The 20,067-nt window shown below is 40.1% G+C and overlaps 1 protein-coding gene across 1 annotated transcript in view; it reads left to right on the forward strand.

Moving 5' to 3' along the window:
* daam2 (dishevelled associated activator of morphogenesis 2) overlaps nt 1–20,067 on the forward strand; it is a 54,226-nt gene that overhangs the window by 22,554 nt on the left and 11,605 nt on the right. The window contains exons 4-17 of the mRNA XM_072458243.1: nt 1,973–2,047; nt 6,982–7,076; nt 10,869–11,202; nt 12,243–12,353; nt 12,607–12,710; nt 12,789–12,855; nt 12,927–13,044; nt 13,110–13,242; nt 15,490–15,548; nt 15,630–15,814; nt 15,987–16,289; nt 16,363–16,470; nt 17,698–17,727; nt 18,952–19,058. Of these exons, the coding sequence (XP_072314344.1) occupies nt 1,973–2,047; nt 6,982–7,076; nt 10,869–11,202; nt 12,243–12,353; nt 12,607–12,710; nt 12,789–12,855; nt 12,927–13,044; nt 13,110–13,242; nt 15,490–15,548; nt 15,630–15,814; nt 15,987–16,289; nt 16,363–16,470; nt 17,698–17,727; nt 18,952–19,058 (1,829 nt within the window). The remainder of the gene's footprint in view (nt 1–1,972; nt 2,048–6,981; nt 7,077–10,868; nt 11,203–12,242; nt 12,354–12,606; nt 12,711–12,788; nt 12,856–12,926; nt 13,045–13,109; nt 13,243–15,489; nt 15,549–15,629; nt 15,815–15,986; nt 16,290–16,362; nt 16,471–17,697; nt 17,728–18,951; nt 19,059–20,067) is intronic.

Genomic DNA, 20,067 nt, shown 5'->3' on the forward strand with positions numbered 1-20,067 from the left:
TGAGTTACCGCTGCAGGCTGGGTGCTCCCTCAGTCACACAGGAGGAGCTCGGAGTAGAGCCGCTGCTCCTCCATCTCAAGAGGATGCCTGAGCGTCAAGAGGACGCTCAGGCATCAGTTTTGGAGCCTCCTGGATATCTCCCTGGGGAGGTGTTCCGGGCATGTCCCACCGGGAAGAGGCCGCAGGGGAGACCAAGGACACGCTGAAGGGACCGTCTCTCGGCTGGCCAGGGAATGCTTCGGGATCCCCCTGGAGGGGCTGGAGGAAGTGTCTGGGTTGAGGGAAGTCTAGAAATCCCTGCTGCCCCTGTGACACGGCCCCAAATAAGCAATAGAAGATGGATGGATGAAAGATTAAAGGAGTGACAAATATTCATTGAATAAAACCTTACCTAACCTTTTCGCAGCATTCTGACATGTCGCCTTTGATACAGCAAATTAAAGTGACTCATTGCATGTCAGGAAAGAGCTAAACTATATAATTTCACCTTGCCTTCTACAGGTGCCTATGCAAACACAATCACCCGCCAACAACTAATGAAATATTTCAGAGATGTGGATTTCCTCTGGCATTTTGGCCTGGAAAAGCCGTGTGCTTTAGCAGGTGCATGGTTGTAGCTCCTACGGCGCTCCACCTGATCCACTGCTGAGGATTCCTGTCCCACACGGCTCCAGTTCTGATTGTAAATCTCCTGTGATGTCCCCAGACGTGAGGAATGCACAATGTAGCGACTGTGTGTAATTGCTGTAATAGAAGGGCAGGACTGACCTTAATCTGTCACACTCAAACATGCAACTGGAAACTCTGTAATAATTTAGAACAACCCAGTATTTTATTCATGTTATGGAATTTTAATCATGTTATAACAGTGTTCCATCATCATTATCTTTCCTCAATCGATTTTGATTGATTCATGCATGTTTGAGCAATGAAGTGCTCTAAAAATGTGGTTATCCCCAATCTCCGCCCACTGCTCTGTACATACTTTTTATTATTTAGAACAAATACTAGTTTGCGTCATACATATTGGGTTCAAAATGTCAGACATTTTTCAACAATAAAATCATGTGACTGAAAACATGCTGCTTGTTGTTGTGAAAAGTCACTATGAAGGTTGAACAAAAGAGACACACGAGGAAAAGAGACAAGGGATTTCACTTCTGCACACTGATACACGGATTGAATGAGATTTGCAATTTGGAGTTTTATTATTAAGAGGTTCGGTTGCGTGAAATATTGATTACCACTTCAGAACAAGTTGATGAGCTCATGTTTAATCAAGATTTCCATTTGAAAATAGGGTCACTATAACCTTGTCACCATTCAATCTGTCTTGAATTGTTTTCTCTCTACCATTGGCGTACATATTGGTACATTTATATTTCCAGTGATGGCTTAATGTACAACATGCAAGAGGTTTATTGTCTTATCTTGGTCTTATCTTTGGAAAATATCCAATTCCACTTGAATGCTGTTCACAATGTTATGCAGCTTTCATTGACTTGTGCACTGTAACTAGACCAACTTTAATCTGGGCCTAAAGAGAACCAGATGTGAATGGAGAACATGTTCGCTGTATTCCCTGTGTCGTGGTTACTGGTGGCATCAGACTTGTTCCGATTGGCTTGGACAAATTGATCTCAGACAGAACAATAAAAACATTTATTAAAGTGTGTGCCGTTTCCCAGGGCAGTTTCTCCTTTTGCTCAGTTCTTCCTCTTAGTAAAGGCCCATTTATTATGGACTTGGAGTGCTTATCTTGTTTAGGAGCCTATACTCCTTCTCCAAGCGAAACTTTGCCCTTTATTCATGAGGTGTTATGCTTTATATCTGTATTATAATGTCATCCATTTAAGGATGACATTATAATAAGTAATGCTGAAAATGCATTCATTATGTACTTTGTTGTCCCTTCTGTTACAACATTTGTCTTACTATGGTTTTAAACGTACATGTCTGTTTATCTCTGCAGGAGCAGGAGGACCCCAACAAGTTGGCCACGAGCTGGCCCGACTATTATATCGACCGTATCAACTCCATGGCTGCTGTAAGTTCATCTTAAACTCCATTTAAAGACGCAACAACACTTTTTCTGTCGGGCTGCCTTTATGGTTGATGAGCAGAAATGTTAGAATAAGAGTTGGTTTAAAAATTTTCTCTCTGGTAAAAGTGGGCACCATGTATAAACATTAAATGAATGTTGGTTTCAAGAAATTTCTCTAGAGTATATCATTTCAGGGATTATTAATCGAGGTCCAACATTTTCTCTACAAAGTAACCTGGGGCCGAAGCTCATATTAATTGCATTATATTTGACTGACTGTGCTGCTCTCAAGAAGGTGCTCACGGTCCTACATTGGGCAACACCCTATGGTTAAAAATCCCTGGTTTATGTTTCACATGCGTCTGATAATTGAACCTAATATGTTTAAAGACATGTTTTAACACATTTCTATCACTGTCGTTATTGCAGCCTTGAGAAATGATAAAGTATGATCAAATAAAACAAAATAAATTGCACCCATATAATCACATATTAGCCAGTTTAAACAGGCTAAACTACATTTATTTTAGTATCATTCAGACAGTGACCGTCTTTCTTTGGTTTGTGTATGAAACTATGAATAAATGACAATGGGTCAAAGCGGAAAGGAAGCGGATGCACATGCATTCTCTTCTGATATTCTTCAGAAATGGTTTATATGGCCAAATGGGTGGAGGGATATCGAGATATTCATTTCTGGTGGTTTTTTTATTTTTTTTATTTTATGATATAAGTTGGAGCTATGTTCCAAACCAAATGTGACCTCATATTGCTTTGTCCGGGTCCTCGTGTCATGTCCTCCATCACCTCTTGTAACAGTTGGAGGGCCTCTGTAGTCACTGTTTATTTGAGGCTCTCGGACTTGGCTCACTTTGTCGTGTCCCTGCTGACTGCCTGTTATATTGGCATGGGCACATTCCTCTGTGTGACCCCGGCCTCCACACATTGTGATGACAAACAGGCCATTTAGATGCTCAGCCAGTGGGAACAGCACTCGGAGCCCGGCCCGACCAGGAATGACAATATTCATTATTATTGTAAGCTCTTATAAATGCCAACGACAACAGCAGGATTGTGTTGCAAAGCTGCTTTCAGTCTTACCGTGTTATCAAGATGTAAGGTTTGACAGTTTTAACTCTGCAGTATTTGATTGTAGAGTCATTGACCACAGTGACCTATGACCCAGAGTCCTTATGTGCACGACATGCTGGCTCCCAAATGTTTGTTCATCATAAAATACAGTTTTATGAGAGCTTCTTCTAGAGCTCAAGCTTGAAATTCTGACAATGTTTTCCCATTTCTCCAACAAATCCAAAAAAGAGTATGCTCTTATATGAAAGGCACTGATTTAAGAATGATATTTTTTGGATCGTCTTCTTAAAGTTTAAGAAGACGATCCAAAAAATATCCCTTAAGACTTAAGGGACTTAAAACAAGCAGGACAACACAGTAACTGAAGTAGACATAGTTCAAGATTTAAATTGGACTAGAGCTAAGCCAGGTTTAATATTGAGGTAAACTTGGACTAAGTCAGAATCAAGTTTGCCTCCAAAGTGTTTTTCCTAACCAAAACAGGCTAAAATGGCTGATAAGATAACATTTTTCTCTGTACCAAGAAACACTTTCACCACTGGTACCTAACCTAAACTAAACTAAACTCTAAGAAATAGTTGCATTTTCTGGTTCTTTTGTTTAAAATCATGTTTGTTTGTAGGAAACGCCTCTAGCGACCGCATTCGCTGCGCCATCTGTTTTTGTTTGCTAGAGATAAGCTGCCTGTACCTGGACTCAGCGTTTTCTGCGGAGGTCTGGAGAACACATCTCTGTTACAGCCACAGAGAGACTTTCATGCATGCACAGGGTTTAGGAGAAGGCAGGAGAAAGTGCTGATGTGTTATTTGCCTCATTTGAGCGCTTTAGCAGGGCCTGTACTGTTAGGTGTCACCCACTTATAGTTTAGCTGTATGCAAGTTTTTCACCTCTAAGGAACATGCGTAGATCTAAACCATTGATCTTACAGTCTAGACTTTTTCTTTTAGTCTTGTATTAATTAACGGTACGCTGTCTAATACTGAAATGTGATTGATTTGCCTGAAATGTTCCACAGTGTGGCATTAAACTTGTCTATCTTCATGGAGACAAGCAGATGACACTACACCACAAGGAAAAGTCACAGGTCAGATCTTCTACTCATTGAACTAATGTTTTGAGCATCACAATGGCTCCCTATTGAATAAATGTATTGTTAGATCACTTTAATGTCATACTGTGGAACATTCAAGGCTGCCAGAGGAAAAAACATCTCCATGGAGACGACCGAGGTTACATAGTTCACCTTTAATACTTTATTACAGTTGAATAATGGCAAGTTTGTGTGAGCTCATTGACACGTCCCTTTTATAACATGATTTATCTTCGATGCTTTCCTAAGCGGTCCCTCCCTGTGTTTCACACTTGATAGCGTCTTTTCATCAGCAGTTTTTAATATCTCTAAGTTCAGAGCATGACCTCATGTCTTGGCTCCTACGTTCTCTACACTTTTTCATGAGCTCATTGTTTACCCGCTGCCCATAGAGATTATTGTACTCCATCTCTCTCTCGATTTCATTCATAAAACCACGTCAGCGTCTGCAGTTTGTTCATCCAAATGATTGTGACTAAGACTGCGCTGTCTAAACTAGTTAAGAGTTCGGAATTGGTGAGTGGATAATGGCAAAAGACAATGCAGTTTTATGAGGAGGCGAGAGAAGGGTTTACTATGAGAAAATGCTATTATAGACCACTGGGAGTGCATTGTTACGGTATAAAGCAGACTTTATGAGCCATTATTGACTAGTTAAAGCAGAAAATCACATGTTGGCATTTTTGTTTAATAGCTTCAGGGTTTACATGACTCAACATGGTTTCCTAAAGTTTGTGCATTAAAATAAGTATTCATTATTCTGGTAAATGTGTTATAAATGCGGATCACTATGATTTGACGACCAAGAACTCATGAATATTCTAGATTTATTTGCATTCAGCCCACTAGGGGGAAATAAAACTTACAAATTTGTCATTGTCTCAAAATAAATTATTTAGAAGATGACAGTTTGTTTCCCAGTTAAAACAAATCATTTTAGCATTTTTTGGAAGCTGTTCTAGTCGCCACGTCAAAAATACTGGAAGGCAGAGTCCTGGATTGGCCGCGCACGTCCCATTGAAAGGATTTGGGGAATTACCCTGTTCTTTACTAACGGTTTCCCATGGTGTCCTCATTTTGGCCTCAGGTTGGCTTATAAATAGCAGATGTAGGAAGGAGATATTTGGCGAGTCTCGATGGCATGGTGAACTGGCACACGACATGGGCAAATTATTCATTCTCCCAACACTTGTAAAGTCCAACTTCCCTCTCACTATGAATATTTGAAGGAACGAGAGCTTTTGCTTCTTGGCACGAGGACGTCTGAACCATCTGGAGTTGAAATGATGGATGTTTTGACTGCAGCGTTTCTAGATTGAAATATGTCTCATGCCTCACAGAACAAGAGGATGTGTCAGTCAATCTTAATTTTACATTTCAAAACTTTTTTTTAAAATATTGATTTGTGTTTGAGCAGTTTTATACAATACAACGCAATACAAGCTTTCTGGAGCACATGGCCTTTCGATGTGGGCTCTGGAAAACAGTTTAATGACTCGATGACTTGCTCAAAGGGTTTGATCACCTTCATGTATACATAGAATTTGTATTTTCTTACATTTTAGTACAAACATGACCAGAGTGCAAATAATAAATAATAATGGCACAATATGACAAAGCATACAAAATTAAGGCACGAAGAGTCCTAAATTTAGGTCCCATTTACAGCCATTTACTTCATATTGAAATCCTTATTATTAGTAGAATATAATATACTCAATACCAATTTACACAAAGATAATACAAAATGGACACTAGACTGACATTTTAACACAATATAATTTTTGGTTTGTTACCATGTAGAGCTGGGTTTCGATTCAAATTTCAAGAATCGATTCGATTCTGATTTTTACGTTTCAAAATCGTTTTTTTCCGATTTTCTCAGATTCCATCCGATCCGATTTCGATCTGATTTCCGATTCGATCTGATTTCGATTCGATCCGGGGGTTAATGTTATTGAAAATGAAAAATGTATTTGAACCGTTTCCTTCACTTCATGACTGTGTAGAGAAGCAACATATTCAAACTAGTATTATATCAATATTAAACAGCAAATCTTACAAGTGTTGGTAGTTACTGATGGCTGGAAGACTGATGAAAAGGTTAAGGTTCAATCTACCTTCAAGAAAGATAATTCAGGACAATAAATGGAGGACATAATTGAGGTAACTACATCTAGTGAATTCCTACTGGGACACTAACCAGTGCATTATTATTATGCTTGAAAATAATTAAGAATTCACCCAAAAGCGGTTGCTACCAAAAGCATTTTTATTTTAAAACTGCTCACACACTGCCAGTACTGAAACTGAAAGTATAACATGTAAATGTTGAGCATTTTTCAAATGAAAAAAAAAAATTAAAAATTAAAAAAAAAAAAAAAAAAAAACGATCTTTGGACATACGAATCGATAATCGGTCATTAATATGCGAATCTATTAAAAATTGGGAAATCGATTTTTTTCAACCCAGCTCTATTACCATGTGATCTTGTACATTAGCTGACATTCTAAAGCTGTGTTTTATAAAAACAAATTTTTAGACACTGCGAGTATAGTTCCAGTACTAGTTTTGGTATTCATTAGTATCTAATTGTTGATACTTTTGACCATTTCTGATACACAAGCAAGTGTTCTTATTAGAAATGATTCAGATCCAATGCAGAGTGACACTCTTTTTTTTAAAGACAAACCTGCTCTGTTTTTATGTAAACATTAAAATGACGACTTTCTTCTGTGTGTATTGCTTGTTCAGATGCAGAGCCTGTTTGCGTTTGACGATGAGGAAATGGAGATGAGGAACAAAGTTGTGGAGGACTTGAAGACAGCTCTCCGGACACAACCAATGAGGTGAGACAATTCTGCCAATAATAATGAAAGACTAGATCATTGGACCATTCCCCAAATTAACACCAGCAGAGATCAGATCGTCCACCACCCTGCTCCTGTCGGCGCGCCCTCAGAACCACCCGCTAAACGTGCCACACTTAAATTAAACCTATAATAAAATGGTTTAAATGTTTGGTTCCTTGTGTTGATATGCCGAGCACATTCCTGCGACGCAGACGTGATGCTCCTCGTTCTCCGGTCATTTCCTCTGTCCAATAACTGCGGGATGACAGGAAATGAATGTTTTTGAAGGGTCAGGGAGGCTACTCTTACCCAGAATGCACCACACGGGTTCCCAAAGCTGTAAGATGTAAATTAAGAAACCATTATTAACGTGAAGTGGCAAGAGTATAAAAGTTAATTGTTGTCCCTTTGACATATGCCTGTATACTGTACCAAGTACAATTAAATAATTTAGAAATACTTCTGTCATCTGGAGAACATTCAAAAATATCCAGACAAACTGATCTAAAACCTCATCTATAAAAACGTATTCCGCATGCCAATACAGGCTGCACATGTCACACATGTTCACCCTGGCCCGGGCTTTTATTGTTGTATGATTGTATGTGGAGCCAAACTATACTTGACTGTATTTTAAGATGGAAATCTGGCTATGTTGTTGTATAAGTGCTGAAATGGGAAAGTGATAATTTATTGGCATATGTGTCAAAATGAGGTTGAGTACAGTTCAGCGACCAGTCAGACAGAAAGATATTTAAGCAACAATAAAGACTGTTTGGTGTCCAAATGTTCCAGTTTTGGCCAGGACAAAAATTGGTAAAGGTAAAATAATAATAGGTATGTTTTTGATGTGGATGGCTGTTCCTGAAAATAGTTTTTCCGTGCCAAAAAGGAGGGTCTAAGAACAGGGGATTGATTGTTTGATGTTCTTACTTTCTTTCTATAAAATCGGCTGTGATTTACAAAAAATATTATTTATAATTTATGTATGTATTGCATATATCTGGGCCTTTTTTCCTAAATGTATACGATGCAGACACATGTTGTTTTACCATGCATGTATATGTTTACTTGTCTGTATTAGGTTTGTCAAATTTTAGTGTCATTGAAGATTATTATTGTAAAATCTTCTCTAATGCATTACTATTTCTCAGTTTGTGACACATTTCTGAATGACAAAATAAAGTAAATGTGACAAAGCAGCCAAATTTAAAAAAAACGTTATATTTAGATTAATTTCAAACTATAGATTGAATTAAAACCACGTAAAAAATAATCACGATTACCGAATAATCTTCATACCTAGTCTGTATATGCCAAAAGTGAATAATGGTTCTGTCATAAAGGAATCGAAATACAGCACACTGTTGGCAACTTGAATTGTCTTTGGTTTGTCCCTGACTTTTTGATCCCCGGAGGTTCTCAAGTATGTTGTCCTCTTCATTATGGGTCACTTGCACAATTCGGTCGTTCAGCTGAGCAAAGATAAGTGCACATGGAATGACTAGAGACTCCAGAGATGTGCTGCACTGATTCAAGGAGAGAAACGAATAGCTTACTGTGATTTTTAGTAGAATGAGAGACATACGGGGGAATTGGGTGTCAGCTAACTTCAATATTTTGCCTAGTCGTTTCTGCTAAATGCTTTTGGAAGTCCTACTGTATACATTTACCGTGTGTCTGGCGGGCCGTCAACAACCAGCACAGCCGAGTGAAGAAGGCAACAAGTGAAGCCTTTTGAATCCAGTCCACCCTTTTTGAATTCCAAGAACAACATCGATCACCATCTGATTTCCACGCATTAATCAGAGGGATGTTCAGCCTAATTTCTCCCGCAGTTTGAAAGCTCTCGCAGAGGTGGCCGTGAGATCCAGAGCCGCTGCCGCCGTCCAAGGAATTCCCTCAGATATAAGATGTGTAACTTTAACACTTGGATTGGTTTAGGCTTTCCTCCACTTTCCAATGTCAGGCATTGCATCTGATTCTAGTTATGTGGAATTTATTACTGTGGATTTTCAGCACCTTTGTGTTCACTGTGGATATAGACCAGATGTGGGTGGTAATTGGATTAATACCGGCATATAACAGTTCGTGAGGATATAGCTGTTAATTTTTGGGTTTAACCTTAACCAATGGATTATAATAAACACTAGTTAAAGGTGCATGAAGCGACAGGTCAGATCTTTGGAGGTGCAACCCAGCTCACAATAAGAATGCATGTTTTCAAAGTGTGTTCAATGCCATAATATTCTAGACAAAGCAACAACATTGTGCATAATTAAGGATGACTTTATCTACACAAGTAACAAGAGAAAACATTTATCTGTCCATCTTTGCCCTTTTTTTATCTTTTGGCATTTATTAGGTTATTACATTGGTTACATACAGCAACAAATAATGTTCTAGCCTTAGGAACACAAGCTTGCACAGTGAGGTTCGAGCCATTCCCCTTCTCGTTGCCATATCGCTACGATTTTAAAATTACAACCAGACTTTTGAACGTGTACTTTTATAGCATACCGCTTTACATGCTACTTTATCTTGTGTATCTTAGACTGACTCTTAAACAAGCCGCTCACTGTTTGATGTATTATCACAAAAGCCAGACTGCATGGGTCCGTGTAAGATGGACTATATGTACTTGATTTCCTGCTGTGGAAGATCTTGTGTCACGGGTGGATTTATTGACGATGCCAGTTTGTGTTTGATTTCATGTTTTAAGAGCGAGTTTATATAAATGTGTGAAAATCTGGCATTGATTGTGTGAACGACCTCAAACGTACAGTAACGGGGCGATGATTTAGTTTTGCAGTTGTTTTGTTCCACGCACAAGGAGCCAGGGCAGCAGTGGGAGGGGATGGAACTTGGATCGCATCTTTCTGACACCGTCAAAACAATGTATCCTTTACTGCGAGGCGCTATAAAATGTGGCTTCTCGCTCCTATTTCTTCTGGTTGTTTGTGCTCGGGCTGTCTTCTCTCCACACTGCATCGCCTCTGTCTCTCTGTGCATCTCTTGTTGCCATACAAGCGCTCTTTTGTCTGCAGTCATTTATGTCATTGTGAATTCTCCGAGTGGGCAGGTCATTTACTACACAGATGTCGCATCCCACAGGTTACTGTTTGTGTTCTGTCCGTCACCCGGCTGCAACATCTCCGAGACGTGTTGCCTGTAAATTACTAACTGCTAATTACTACACAATGGGATTGATAGACCCTGGAAACCTCTGAGGTGTTGTACGAAAGTTAAAGATGCACTGTTGTTTTTCAGGAGGATATGTTATTGCTTTGCACTATGTTATTAAATTAATCTCATTGCATTTTTTTTTCAATTATATTCTGTAGTTGTCCTCCTTGCGTAAAAAAAACCTACTCGTCTCCTTTTGAGATATAGAGGTTTATAGCAATACCATACTGGGGAACATTCCAGTAAAAGCAATAACATCTCCATGGAGACGAGCAGGCGGCAGACCCTCCAGCAAAAAAAAAATACACGGGTCATCTTTAATTTAATATTTATTTCATTTATATAGCGCTTTTAAGGATGCTCAAATATGCTTCACGCAACAATAATACGAGTCAGTTTAAAGAACATTTAAGCAACAAATTGTAAAGAGAAATGTCTTTTACCTCAGACAAAAATCTGTCAGAACAGAAATAAGAGGAATAAGGTGGATAAAAACACATCAATTCAACAAATTCATATCTTTGAATGGCTAGAGAGATCTGGTTTGTTACGATGGTTTATGTTTGTTAAGTTTTTTTTTAAATTATGTTTTATTTCCCTCAGGTTTGTAACTCGCTTCATCGAGCTGGACGGCCTCACCTGCCTGCTCAACTTCCTGCGCAGCATGGACTACGAGACGTGCGAGAGCCGCGTTCACACCTCGGTCATCGGCTGCATTAAAGCCCTCATGAACAATTCGCAGGGGCGCGCTCACGTCCTGGCCCACCCGCAAAGCATCAACACCATCTCCCAGAGCCTCCGCACAGAGAACATCAAGACCAAAGTGGCAGTGCTGGAGATCTTGGGGGCGGTTTGTCTGGTCCCCGGCGGACATAAGAAAGTGCTGCAGGCCATGGCTCACTACCAGAAGTATGCGGCGGAAAGGACGCGCTTCCAGGTGACAAATGACCCCTGCGCTTTTACACTTTTGTACTCGCGGTGCCTGTTTTTTACTGTACTGTATTGAAGATGTGTAAAGAAAACTAGCTCCTTTTATACAGTTTGCAGTGATCCAGATGTATTCCTCACATTCATAACATTCTCAGTTTATAAGTTTATGAAGTTTAAAACCCACTTTCTGGGTCACAGTGATTTAAAACACTCTATGATTAGGTGCAGATAGCATAGAACAGCCTCAATTTAACCCCAAGAGCTGCTTTTACAAAATATCTGTGCATGGTGCAAGAGAAATGGGACTTTATTGGATGAAAAAATCCTCTTTTAAACCTCCAGATTGTAATATAGTTTAATGTTAATACCATTTGAGTTTTTTTTTTGTTTTTAATATGAAGTATGAAACCAAATAATTGAGATTGTGCATTTCTCCACAATTGGGAAGCACCGACTAAAATTAAACTTATAGTAATGCTATGAAGTGTTTGTGGAGTGTGGACAGCCAACACGTGGATCGTTAATGCTTGTAAAAACACACAGTCAGCTTTTACTGCAGACGCTGGCCAGACGAGATGATCAAAAACAGAAAAATAGTTGAGTAATGTGCAAATAAGACTCGGTCATTTCCATTGACTCATTCCAAAGCTACTTGGACAGGATGGCTCGGGGTAAGTCAACATGGGGGCTGTATTAAAGACGGGTGAGGATAGTGAATGGGGCCCTTTGAGTTATGAAGGTCATCGACTCGCTGTGCGGTCATTTCGGACTGGGTCAACACTCCACATCTCGCATCTCCTCAGGGGTTCGTGGTAAATCGTGACACCTCATTCTAAGTCGACGGGAGACTACTGAGCCCTTTTTAATGTTGCCTTGAGCTATGAGTGTGTCTGGGGTCAGTGAAAGGGGTGTGAAGTGAGAACACTGACCTATGTGGTAATGCCATCCACTGTTCCGCGTCGTTTTAAAATACATAAATCTATAGTGTTAACTTTGTGTATTAAATCGCCTCGCTGATTAATGTGCCTATATGTTCCAATTGAACAGACGCTATTAAACGAGTTGGACAGGAGTACGGGGCGCTACAGGGATGAGGTCAACTTGAAGACTGCCATCATGTCTTTCATCAACGCGGTGCTCAACGCTGGAGCTGGAGAGGCAAGAACTGACTGCTTGTACTTTTATGAAAATGTTAAGCTTTTCACATTCAAAAGTGCATTATGCAACTGTTCCGGTAGTCTCCATGGAGATGTTCTAATGGCATTGCTTGAGATAATCCACACAATGATATTAATTGTGTATATCTTGCTCAAAACGGTGAGAATGTTAACCATGAATAATAAAGTTATTAGGAACGCTCATGCTAGTTATTAAAAATCGATGTGAATTACAATGCGAGTTTGCATTTTAGGACAACCTGGAGTTCCGGCTTCACCTGAGGTACGAGTTTCTAATGTTGGGCATCCAGCCAGTCATCGACAAACTCAGAGAGCACGAGAACGCCACGCTAGACAGGTAAAAAGCAATCTGGGCCAATCATGATTCAACAGAATGATTGTATTTTTACATTTTTCAATAATTCTTCCATTACAGGCATTTGGACTTCTTTGAGATGGTGCGAAATGAGGACGACTCTGAATTAGCCAAACGATTTGACCTGGTAAGCTTCTATTTACAAACCTGTTTATAGCTGTGAATATTGTATTTGCAGTGTTCTATTGTTGTTTTTAGAACCATGTCGATACCAAGAGCGCCGGTGCCATGTTTGAGTTGATCAAGAAGAAGCTGAGCCATTCGGACTCGTACCCACACCTCCTGTCTGTCCTCCAGCACTGCCTGCAGATGCCCTGTACGTATCGGCATTAGCGTAGCATCCACGTCATTTTAAGTCTAATTTCCCCTCTCCTCTCGCAGACAAACGCAGCGGTCTACAGCACTGGCAGCTTTTAGACCGAATCTTGCAACAGCTCGTGCTTCAGGACGAGAAAGGAGAGGACCCAGATTTGGCTCCTCTCGACAACTTTAGTGTTAAAAACATCATTCGCATGTAAGTTCAGTCACACGTAACGCAACATTATATTTGTCGCAGCCGCAGGGGGTTATGGGTAAAACTGAAACCACGGTCTAAACTGGTGTAGAAGTAGCTGTGCACTGAGATAACTTTGATCTAGGTTAATAATGAGATGACGAGGTCATTGGACAGTTACACAAAACAAATGATAGTTTCTTTAATACAACTATGTGGTCATATTGTATTACGATCACAAAACTATTCAGAAAAGTTCCAAATTCTGTCCTATATATGAGATTTTTTACAATTCTAGTAATGATCTTTGCTGAAATTCTAGTTTTGATTCTAGTTTTAGGAGTCAATAAGGGTTTTTGTTTTTTTGTCAATTTTATTCATCACATTCATGTTATTTTTAATTAGTGCACTTGTTCTCAATAATTCAACCCTGTTACACCGTTTTTACCGTCCTACTCATGTAAAGCACCGTGCACTGTACCTTATGTAGCTAGAATTCTGAGCTTGTCCAGACAAAATAACGGTGTGTGCTTCTCTCACATTGAGCCGTTCTATTCTTTCACCGTAATGCTTTCTTTTCTCCACTTTATATGTTATTTCTAGTCCAAGTCTCCGCTCGGTGATGTGTTTAGTCTATGAGGTTAAAGCGCTGTATAACATATAGCGTGGCTGGCTCTCGCTCGCTCGTGCCCCGCTCGCTAATTAAAGCGCCATTGTTTGTGCAATCAGCATGCCGGAGCGGCGTTAAATACTGGACTTGGATGCCACTTCTGAGCGAGTCTGTCCATTACTGAGCAGCGCTGATCCATCACAGGGTCAAAATGTGCGGCTCACTTTACACTCCTGCCAGCGCCTTGTTGTGTTTCCATAAACCGTTCGTGAGTAAATTACGCCTGCAGAAGAACGGGCTAAGTGAGATTTTAGTGTTATTTTGGCTGCGTGCCGCTAAATGGGTCAAAGTATGTCTCGCATCTTGGAGGGACCTTAAAACAACTGTTCGAGCAGCAGGGAGACGTGATCATTTATCATCAGGAGTTGTTTTGAAGACTGCAGTGATGACTTACACGGGCGGCCCACGCTATTAACACCCTGAGATGATTTCGTTTGTTCAGTGACGTGTCGAGGTTATTTATTCGACAGGTCCAGAGGTGGTTAGAGTAGCCAAAAGTCTCCCACAAGCAGGAGTTGTGTAGCGTTCCAGTATAAATATCTAAATACTACTTAAAGGTGTACTATGTATGTAGTGTCCAGCACCTGCTTGTCTCCAAGGAAGTTTTACTGCTGAAGTTTGCCACTAAACGTATTTATATGCATGGAGACAAGCAGATGACGCTACCAAGCAGAGTTACAGGTCAGATCTGTGAGGAGGCGTTCACAGTATGAATGAGTGTTTGTCAAGATATATTTGAGCTAACAAAACAAAGGCTAAATACATTCTGTGGAACGTTCCAGGCAAAACGATAACATCTCCAGGGAGACACGTTGCATAGTGCAGCTTTTTATTCATTTGGACTTAATGTTGATGTTATTAATGTTATCAGATCGGCTAAGATTAAATAATGCACTGACACAATATACAAACATTTGGCCTGATCTGAAGGGATTGTGTTTCTTAAACTCAGTGGATCGATCGAATTAAATCCGCATTGACTTTGTAAACACATTCAGACAATGGTGATTAGTAACAGAAGGTCTTAATACATCAGACTGATTAATGGAGGTTTATTGTAAAATGTGTGTGAAATTACTCTTTTGCCCTTGTCTTTATTTTAAGTCGATAAGATAATCAGTGAAACATTTCTTTCCGACAGCCAAAGCTTCCATGGAAATTCAAGGTTCAATTTTCTGAAACTTTAATTGTCTAAATCCCCAGCTTTTTATTTATATATATATATATATATATATATATATATATATATATATATATATATATATATAACCTTGTTTTTTTCCTGTATAAATAATGTATCTGACATCTTCCTATGTTTTAAACAAAAGTCAACTATTAACCTTGTGTGACCATTGTGCAGTTTAATCTTGTGTATAATTAAGCCCTGCAGCTCATTATTTTGCAATAACACTTTACTCCCCAGCTTGAAGGATTATACAGCAGTTCAATCAATGCAAGTGAATTCATTTGGCCAAAACTAATGTCAATATGACAACTCCATTTGTCTTTCCATAAGATTCTCTGGTGACTTTGATTGGATTGTTGTTGCTTTTCACCACCATGTGTTGTGTTTCTGAAGAAGTGTTTCTCAATTACAGGCTGGTCAATGAGAATGAGGTGAAGCAGTGGAGAGAACAAGCAGAGAAGTTCAGGAAAGGCAAGTTACACGACTTTCTACAGAATAACATAGAAACATTTGAAATGTGCTTATACGTTTACTTTTCTCTTTCACACATAGACCATGCAGAACTGATGGCTAAACTAGAGAAAAAGGAACGTGAATGTGATACAAAGACCCAAGAAAAGGATGACATGATGAAGACCTTGAATAAGATGAAGGACAAACTGCAGCGAGAAGGCGTGGAGCTACGCTCAGCCCGGGAACAAGTCCTGGACCTTTCCACACGCATCAATGACATTTCAGTAAGCAGCGCTTCGTATTACCTACATCAGCCACACGCTAAGAATTGCACACCTAGATTTGTACAACCTCACTAAGTTTGGTGAAAGCAAAGATACATCATCTCGATCAAAATGAAAAACAAGAGTAGAGTTCATACTGCAAATTCTGTCTTTTTATTTGTCCCTCTTGTAGACGGGCAGCATGTCGTTCCCCCCTGCTCCTCCCCCTGGTGGTCCTGCTGCCCCCATGCTCCCTCCCCCTCCTCCCCCCATGACAGGGGGCTTCCCTCCTCCTCCCCCTCCTCCTCCCATGAACTGCCCCCCTCCGCCACCTCCTCCACCTCCGCCCGGGGCTCCTCCACCTCCTCCAGGAGCACCACCCATGTTCGGCGCTCCTCCACCTCCCTCCTTCGGCTTTGCTCACACGCAGCGCTCCAAGTCCATTCCTCAGCCGTCACATCCTCTGAAGTCCTTCAACTGGGCCAAACTGGGAGAGGTGAGACGACACACGACTCCCTCCACTTACTCACAAGGTTTTGCACAAATATGACTCTTATTTTCTCTTTCAGCACACGATCAATGGCACGATCTGGAATGAGATAGACGACCTGAAAGCCTTTGAAGTCCTCGACCTTAAGGATATAGAGAAGATGTTTTCAGCCTATCAGAGGCAGCAGGTGGGGCATAGATTTACTAGTTTCCTTATCTACAATTTGATGACTTCAGTGCATGTTTTAAAGATTACCAAACACAATTGTGATGTTTTGGTAACTGTAAAAAGTGTGAAAGTGAGTGTGGTTTGGGGGCTACACACGGGTTTGGCTTCACGCTAACATGAGCAGTTTCTCTATCGAACGCTCTAATGTTGAAATGACTGCTAAAGCTTGGGCATAGTGTCTTTGTAGAGATTTGCGGAATAACAACATCATCACAGGCTCATGTTTTACCATCACACAGAGAACCCAGTCATTTGCACTGGTCAGGAGGAGTCATGGTACACGAGGGGTTTTCCTGCGCTCTTATAAGGAAGCAATTGATTCAAGCATCATGAACTAATGGGGTAATTGTTTCCTCTTGAGATGACACCGCACAGCACATGTCTTCCCCACCGGGCTACAAACGACTCTATAATTACACACTTAATCATTTAAAAAGGGCTTTCTGTTTAAGAGTAAGTTCACAGAGTTGTCGTTGAGCTAGCTCCTGATGTGTATTACTGCTGGACTTGACAATCCTCTGAAAGCCAAAGCCCCACCGGTTTGTCCTGTGTTGTGTTTGAGGGAAGCGGGTCATTCCAGGTGGTTGCTGACAGTGATTTTACTGTGGCTATTTATTTATACAGCGCAGGTTTTTATTGGCTCCGCTAATGGTTAAATGCAGATCTCCAAGGATCAAGCCACATCAAATCCTGAGATCTTCCTGGCTTTGACAACGCAGCTCCATATGGCAAGAGTCACTTTCAGTTAAACTAAACAATAAGGCAGGCAATGTTTATATACGGCATGATGGCAGTTTTTTAACATTGGTCATTGAGACAGAAAAAAAAAAAAAGGTTTTGTTGACTTATGCCCGCTGTAGGATTAGTTACCACACTCATTTTTCATATTCTTGTTTCCCCATGTCAAGACAGATGTAGATGCAATCAAAAGAATATATTTAAACAATCGTGACTCTTAAACCCAAATAAAATACAGCCGCTCCATCGCTGCTGCTCAGATAACTCTTCTGTCATGAGCCTGTGATGATTTCAACAGTAGAAGATGGCTCTTTTTCAGCTTGGGCTTGTACTGTGCATAGCTGTAGATCTCTTCTCCAGCCACAACGCTCATTGTTCTGCCTGAAATGCTAATATCTGCATGTGTTTCTGATTTGTGTGTCTCTGCACTCTCCGATTGCCTGCGCAGGACCTGCTCACTAACCAATCATTCAAACAGGTGAGTGGAGGTCCCGTAGACACTTTTTTCCACTTTTCGTTACTTCGGCTCTGCAGTGACCAGCCTAAATATAGTTTGCTAATAACTTCTCAAAGCCTGCAAGTGTGTATGTAATATAATGTATTCAGTAAACTAAATGTTATGTATAAAACCTCTATAAAAATGTTCTGAAATGCATGTTGTATTAGATTAGCAGTTTAGCTGTTCATATTCTAGCATTAAGTGCATTGTGAACTGAATCATTGTTTTAAAAAATTGTTTGAACCATATTGTATTAGTAAAACGGTGAGCGATGCGTCTTAAAACCGATATATTTAGAAAGTGTGTGTTTGCTGAAACTAGTTGGGTCTTTTTGGTTGGTCTGGCGTGGGCAGAGTTGACTTTGGCTGCGCACCAGTGAATGGGAGTTGCCCTCTAACCTAGCGCCAACCTTAGGCTACGGAAAAATTACATTTTCTTTACAAGCTGCATCTGTTTTTCAAACGTCATGCACAACTGTGTGGCGCGAAGGAAACCAACTCCAATCACAAATAGAACATGCTTAACATGAAAACCCCTTGCTTCCCTTTGTGGATTTCTGAAACTACATTTGTGTGAAGTTTACGACGATTAGGGAAAGTTTATGGGGTTTTCTGCTGCGAGTCCAGAAATCTGTAGTAGAAGTAGTCTGAAAAGTATTTGGGGATATGTGTTCAGTAAAGTACTCCAACAGTTTGCATATTAGGTCATATATGTTCTCACAAGTATACTAAACTAATGACAATATACAGTATATTCATGATTGTTGCTACAATTTGTATGTTTTCTTAGACACTTTAATGATTCAAGTAGAGAAAAAAGGTATTTCCTAATGTAAAACTGCTCTTTGAAGTCCATTTAAGATTTACTCAAGTGAAAGAAATCCTTGACCGACCAACCCCTCTGCAGTTTGGGCTTTCATCCATAAACTTCAGCTATTAGTTCTGAGTTTTGAACAATACTCCCATTGTGGCTTCATGTCGTGTTCATAATGCATGACACTCAAAGTAGCCGACTTCAAAAGCTGGTCACGGAAAGCTGAGCCGTTTCCAACTTTTAAATTTTGACTGTGCAGCGCTCCCCGGTCTTTATGGTACCATCAGTATTTTCTTTTTCTTTAACATCAGTCCAAAATCCGGACTTAATCAGCGTTCAGAAGCCAGATGTAGCGTCTTCATTATTTCCCCTGTTGTCGTCTTGTTGCAGAAAGAAACCGGCTCCATGGACGACTTGTACGTCAGTACGAGGAAGGTCAAAGAGCTGTCGGTCATCGATGGCAGGCGCGCTCAGAACTGTGTCATCCTGCTCTCAAAGTACGTGCCGCAGTCCGGGCCATAAATGTCAGAGCGAATCAGCATCACGCGCATGTAAATGCAGTTGCGTCTCCCAAATGTGTACTCGGCGACACGGCACTCACCCGGATCACAGTCGTAACTCACGCAGTCTGACAGTCACTTTTTTATGTTTCGGTTTTTGTTGTAGTGCAGGTGCGGGCCAAAGCCTTTTTTATTTGAGTTTTGAGGGAAACCATGTGATTTTTCCTAGTTTACATTAGTTTTAGTTTATTGCGAATGTTCAATAAAGTGGACAAACGACTCAAATCAAATTCATTAATTTCAATTTGTAAATGATCATCTTTTTCATAAAGATGTCTACTTTAAATCCTGTCAGAAAAAAAGCATGTGGAGTAACATTTATTCCTCAAATATTCAAAAGAATTGTGTTAAATTGCACTGATTTGAAAGTCTGGCTTATTTGTGTTCTTAAAATTTATATTGAAAGACATATTCATTTGTTTTTAATAAGAACAATACATTTACATTAAAAAAAAATGTATAGATGGATGGATCAATATAAGGGAAAACAATATTATTTTTTGGGTTTTATTGACCAGCTCTATTACCATCAATAATAATGTGTTAAATCTTTCTTTATACAGAAATGCATAATATTGCCCACATTACCATAGAGACACCCCAATCAATCCAAACGCATTAAATAACCCTTGGACGATTTCCCTATGGCCTTTAATCAATTTCCACCATTTAAAAAAACACTCTGCAATATGATCTTCTTTTGTACATCTTTAAGCAGAATTGTTATTGCCCAGCGCTCTGAGCTATTGACTCGTGCCCTCTTTACTTTACGAATCAATAACCCGGCTTTCTCAAACCTCTCTGTCTGAAAACATCATGAACTCTGCTGTCCGTCAATAGCCAAAAGGCCCAGGGGCACGAGCCAGAGCCAAACGGGGCCAGGATTAGGTCAACGTGGCTTTGATGCTCAGACTAACAACGCCATTATCGATCCAGCTCAGTTCAC

This window comes from Eucyclogobius newberryi, unplaced genomic scaffold (assembly GCF_026437365.1).
Source record: "Eucyclogobius newberryi isolate DKJ021-1_F unplaced genomic scaffold, fEucNew1.0.hap1 SCAF_21, whole genome shotgun sequence".
NCBI lineage: Eukaryota > Metazoa > Chordata > Actinopteri > Gobiiformes > Gobiidae > Eucyclogobius > Eucyclogobius newberryi.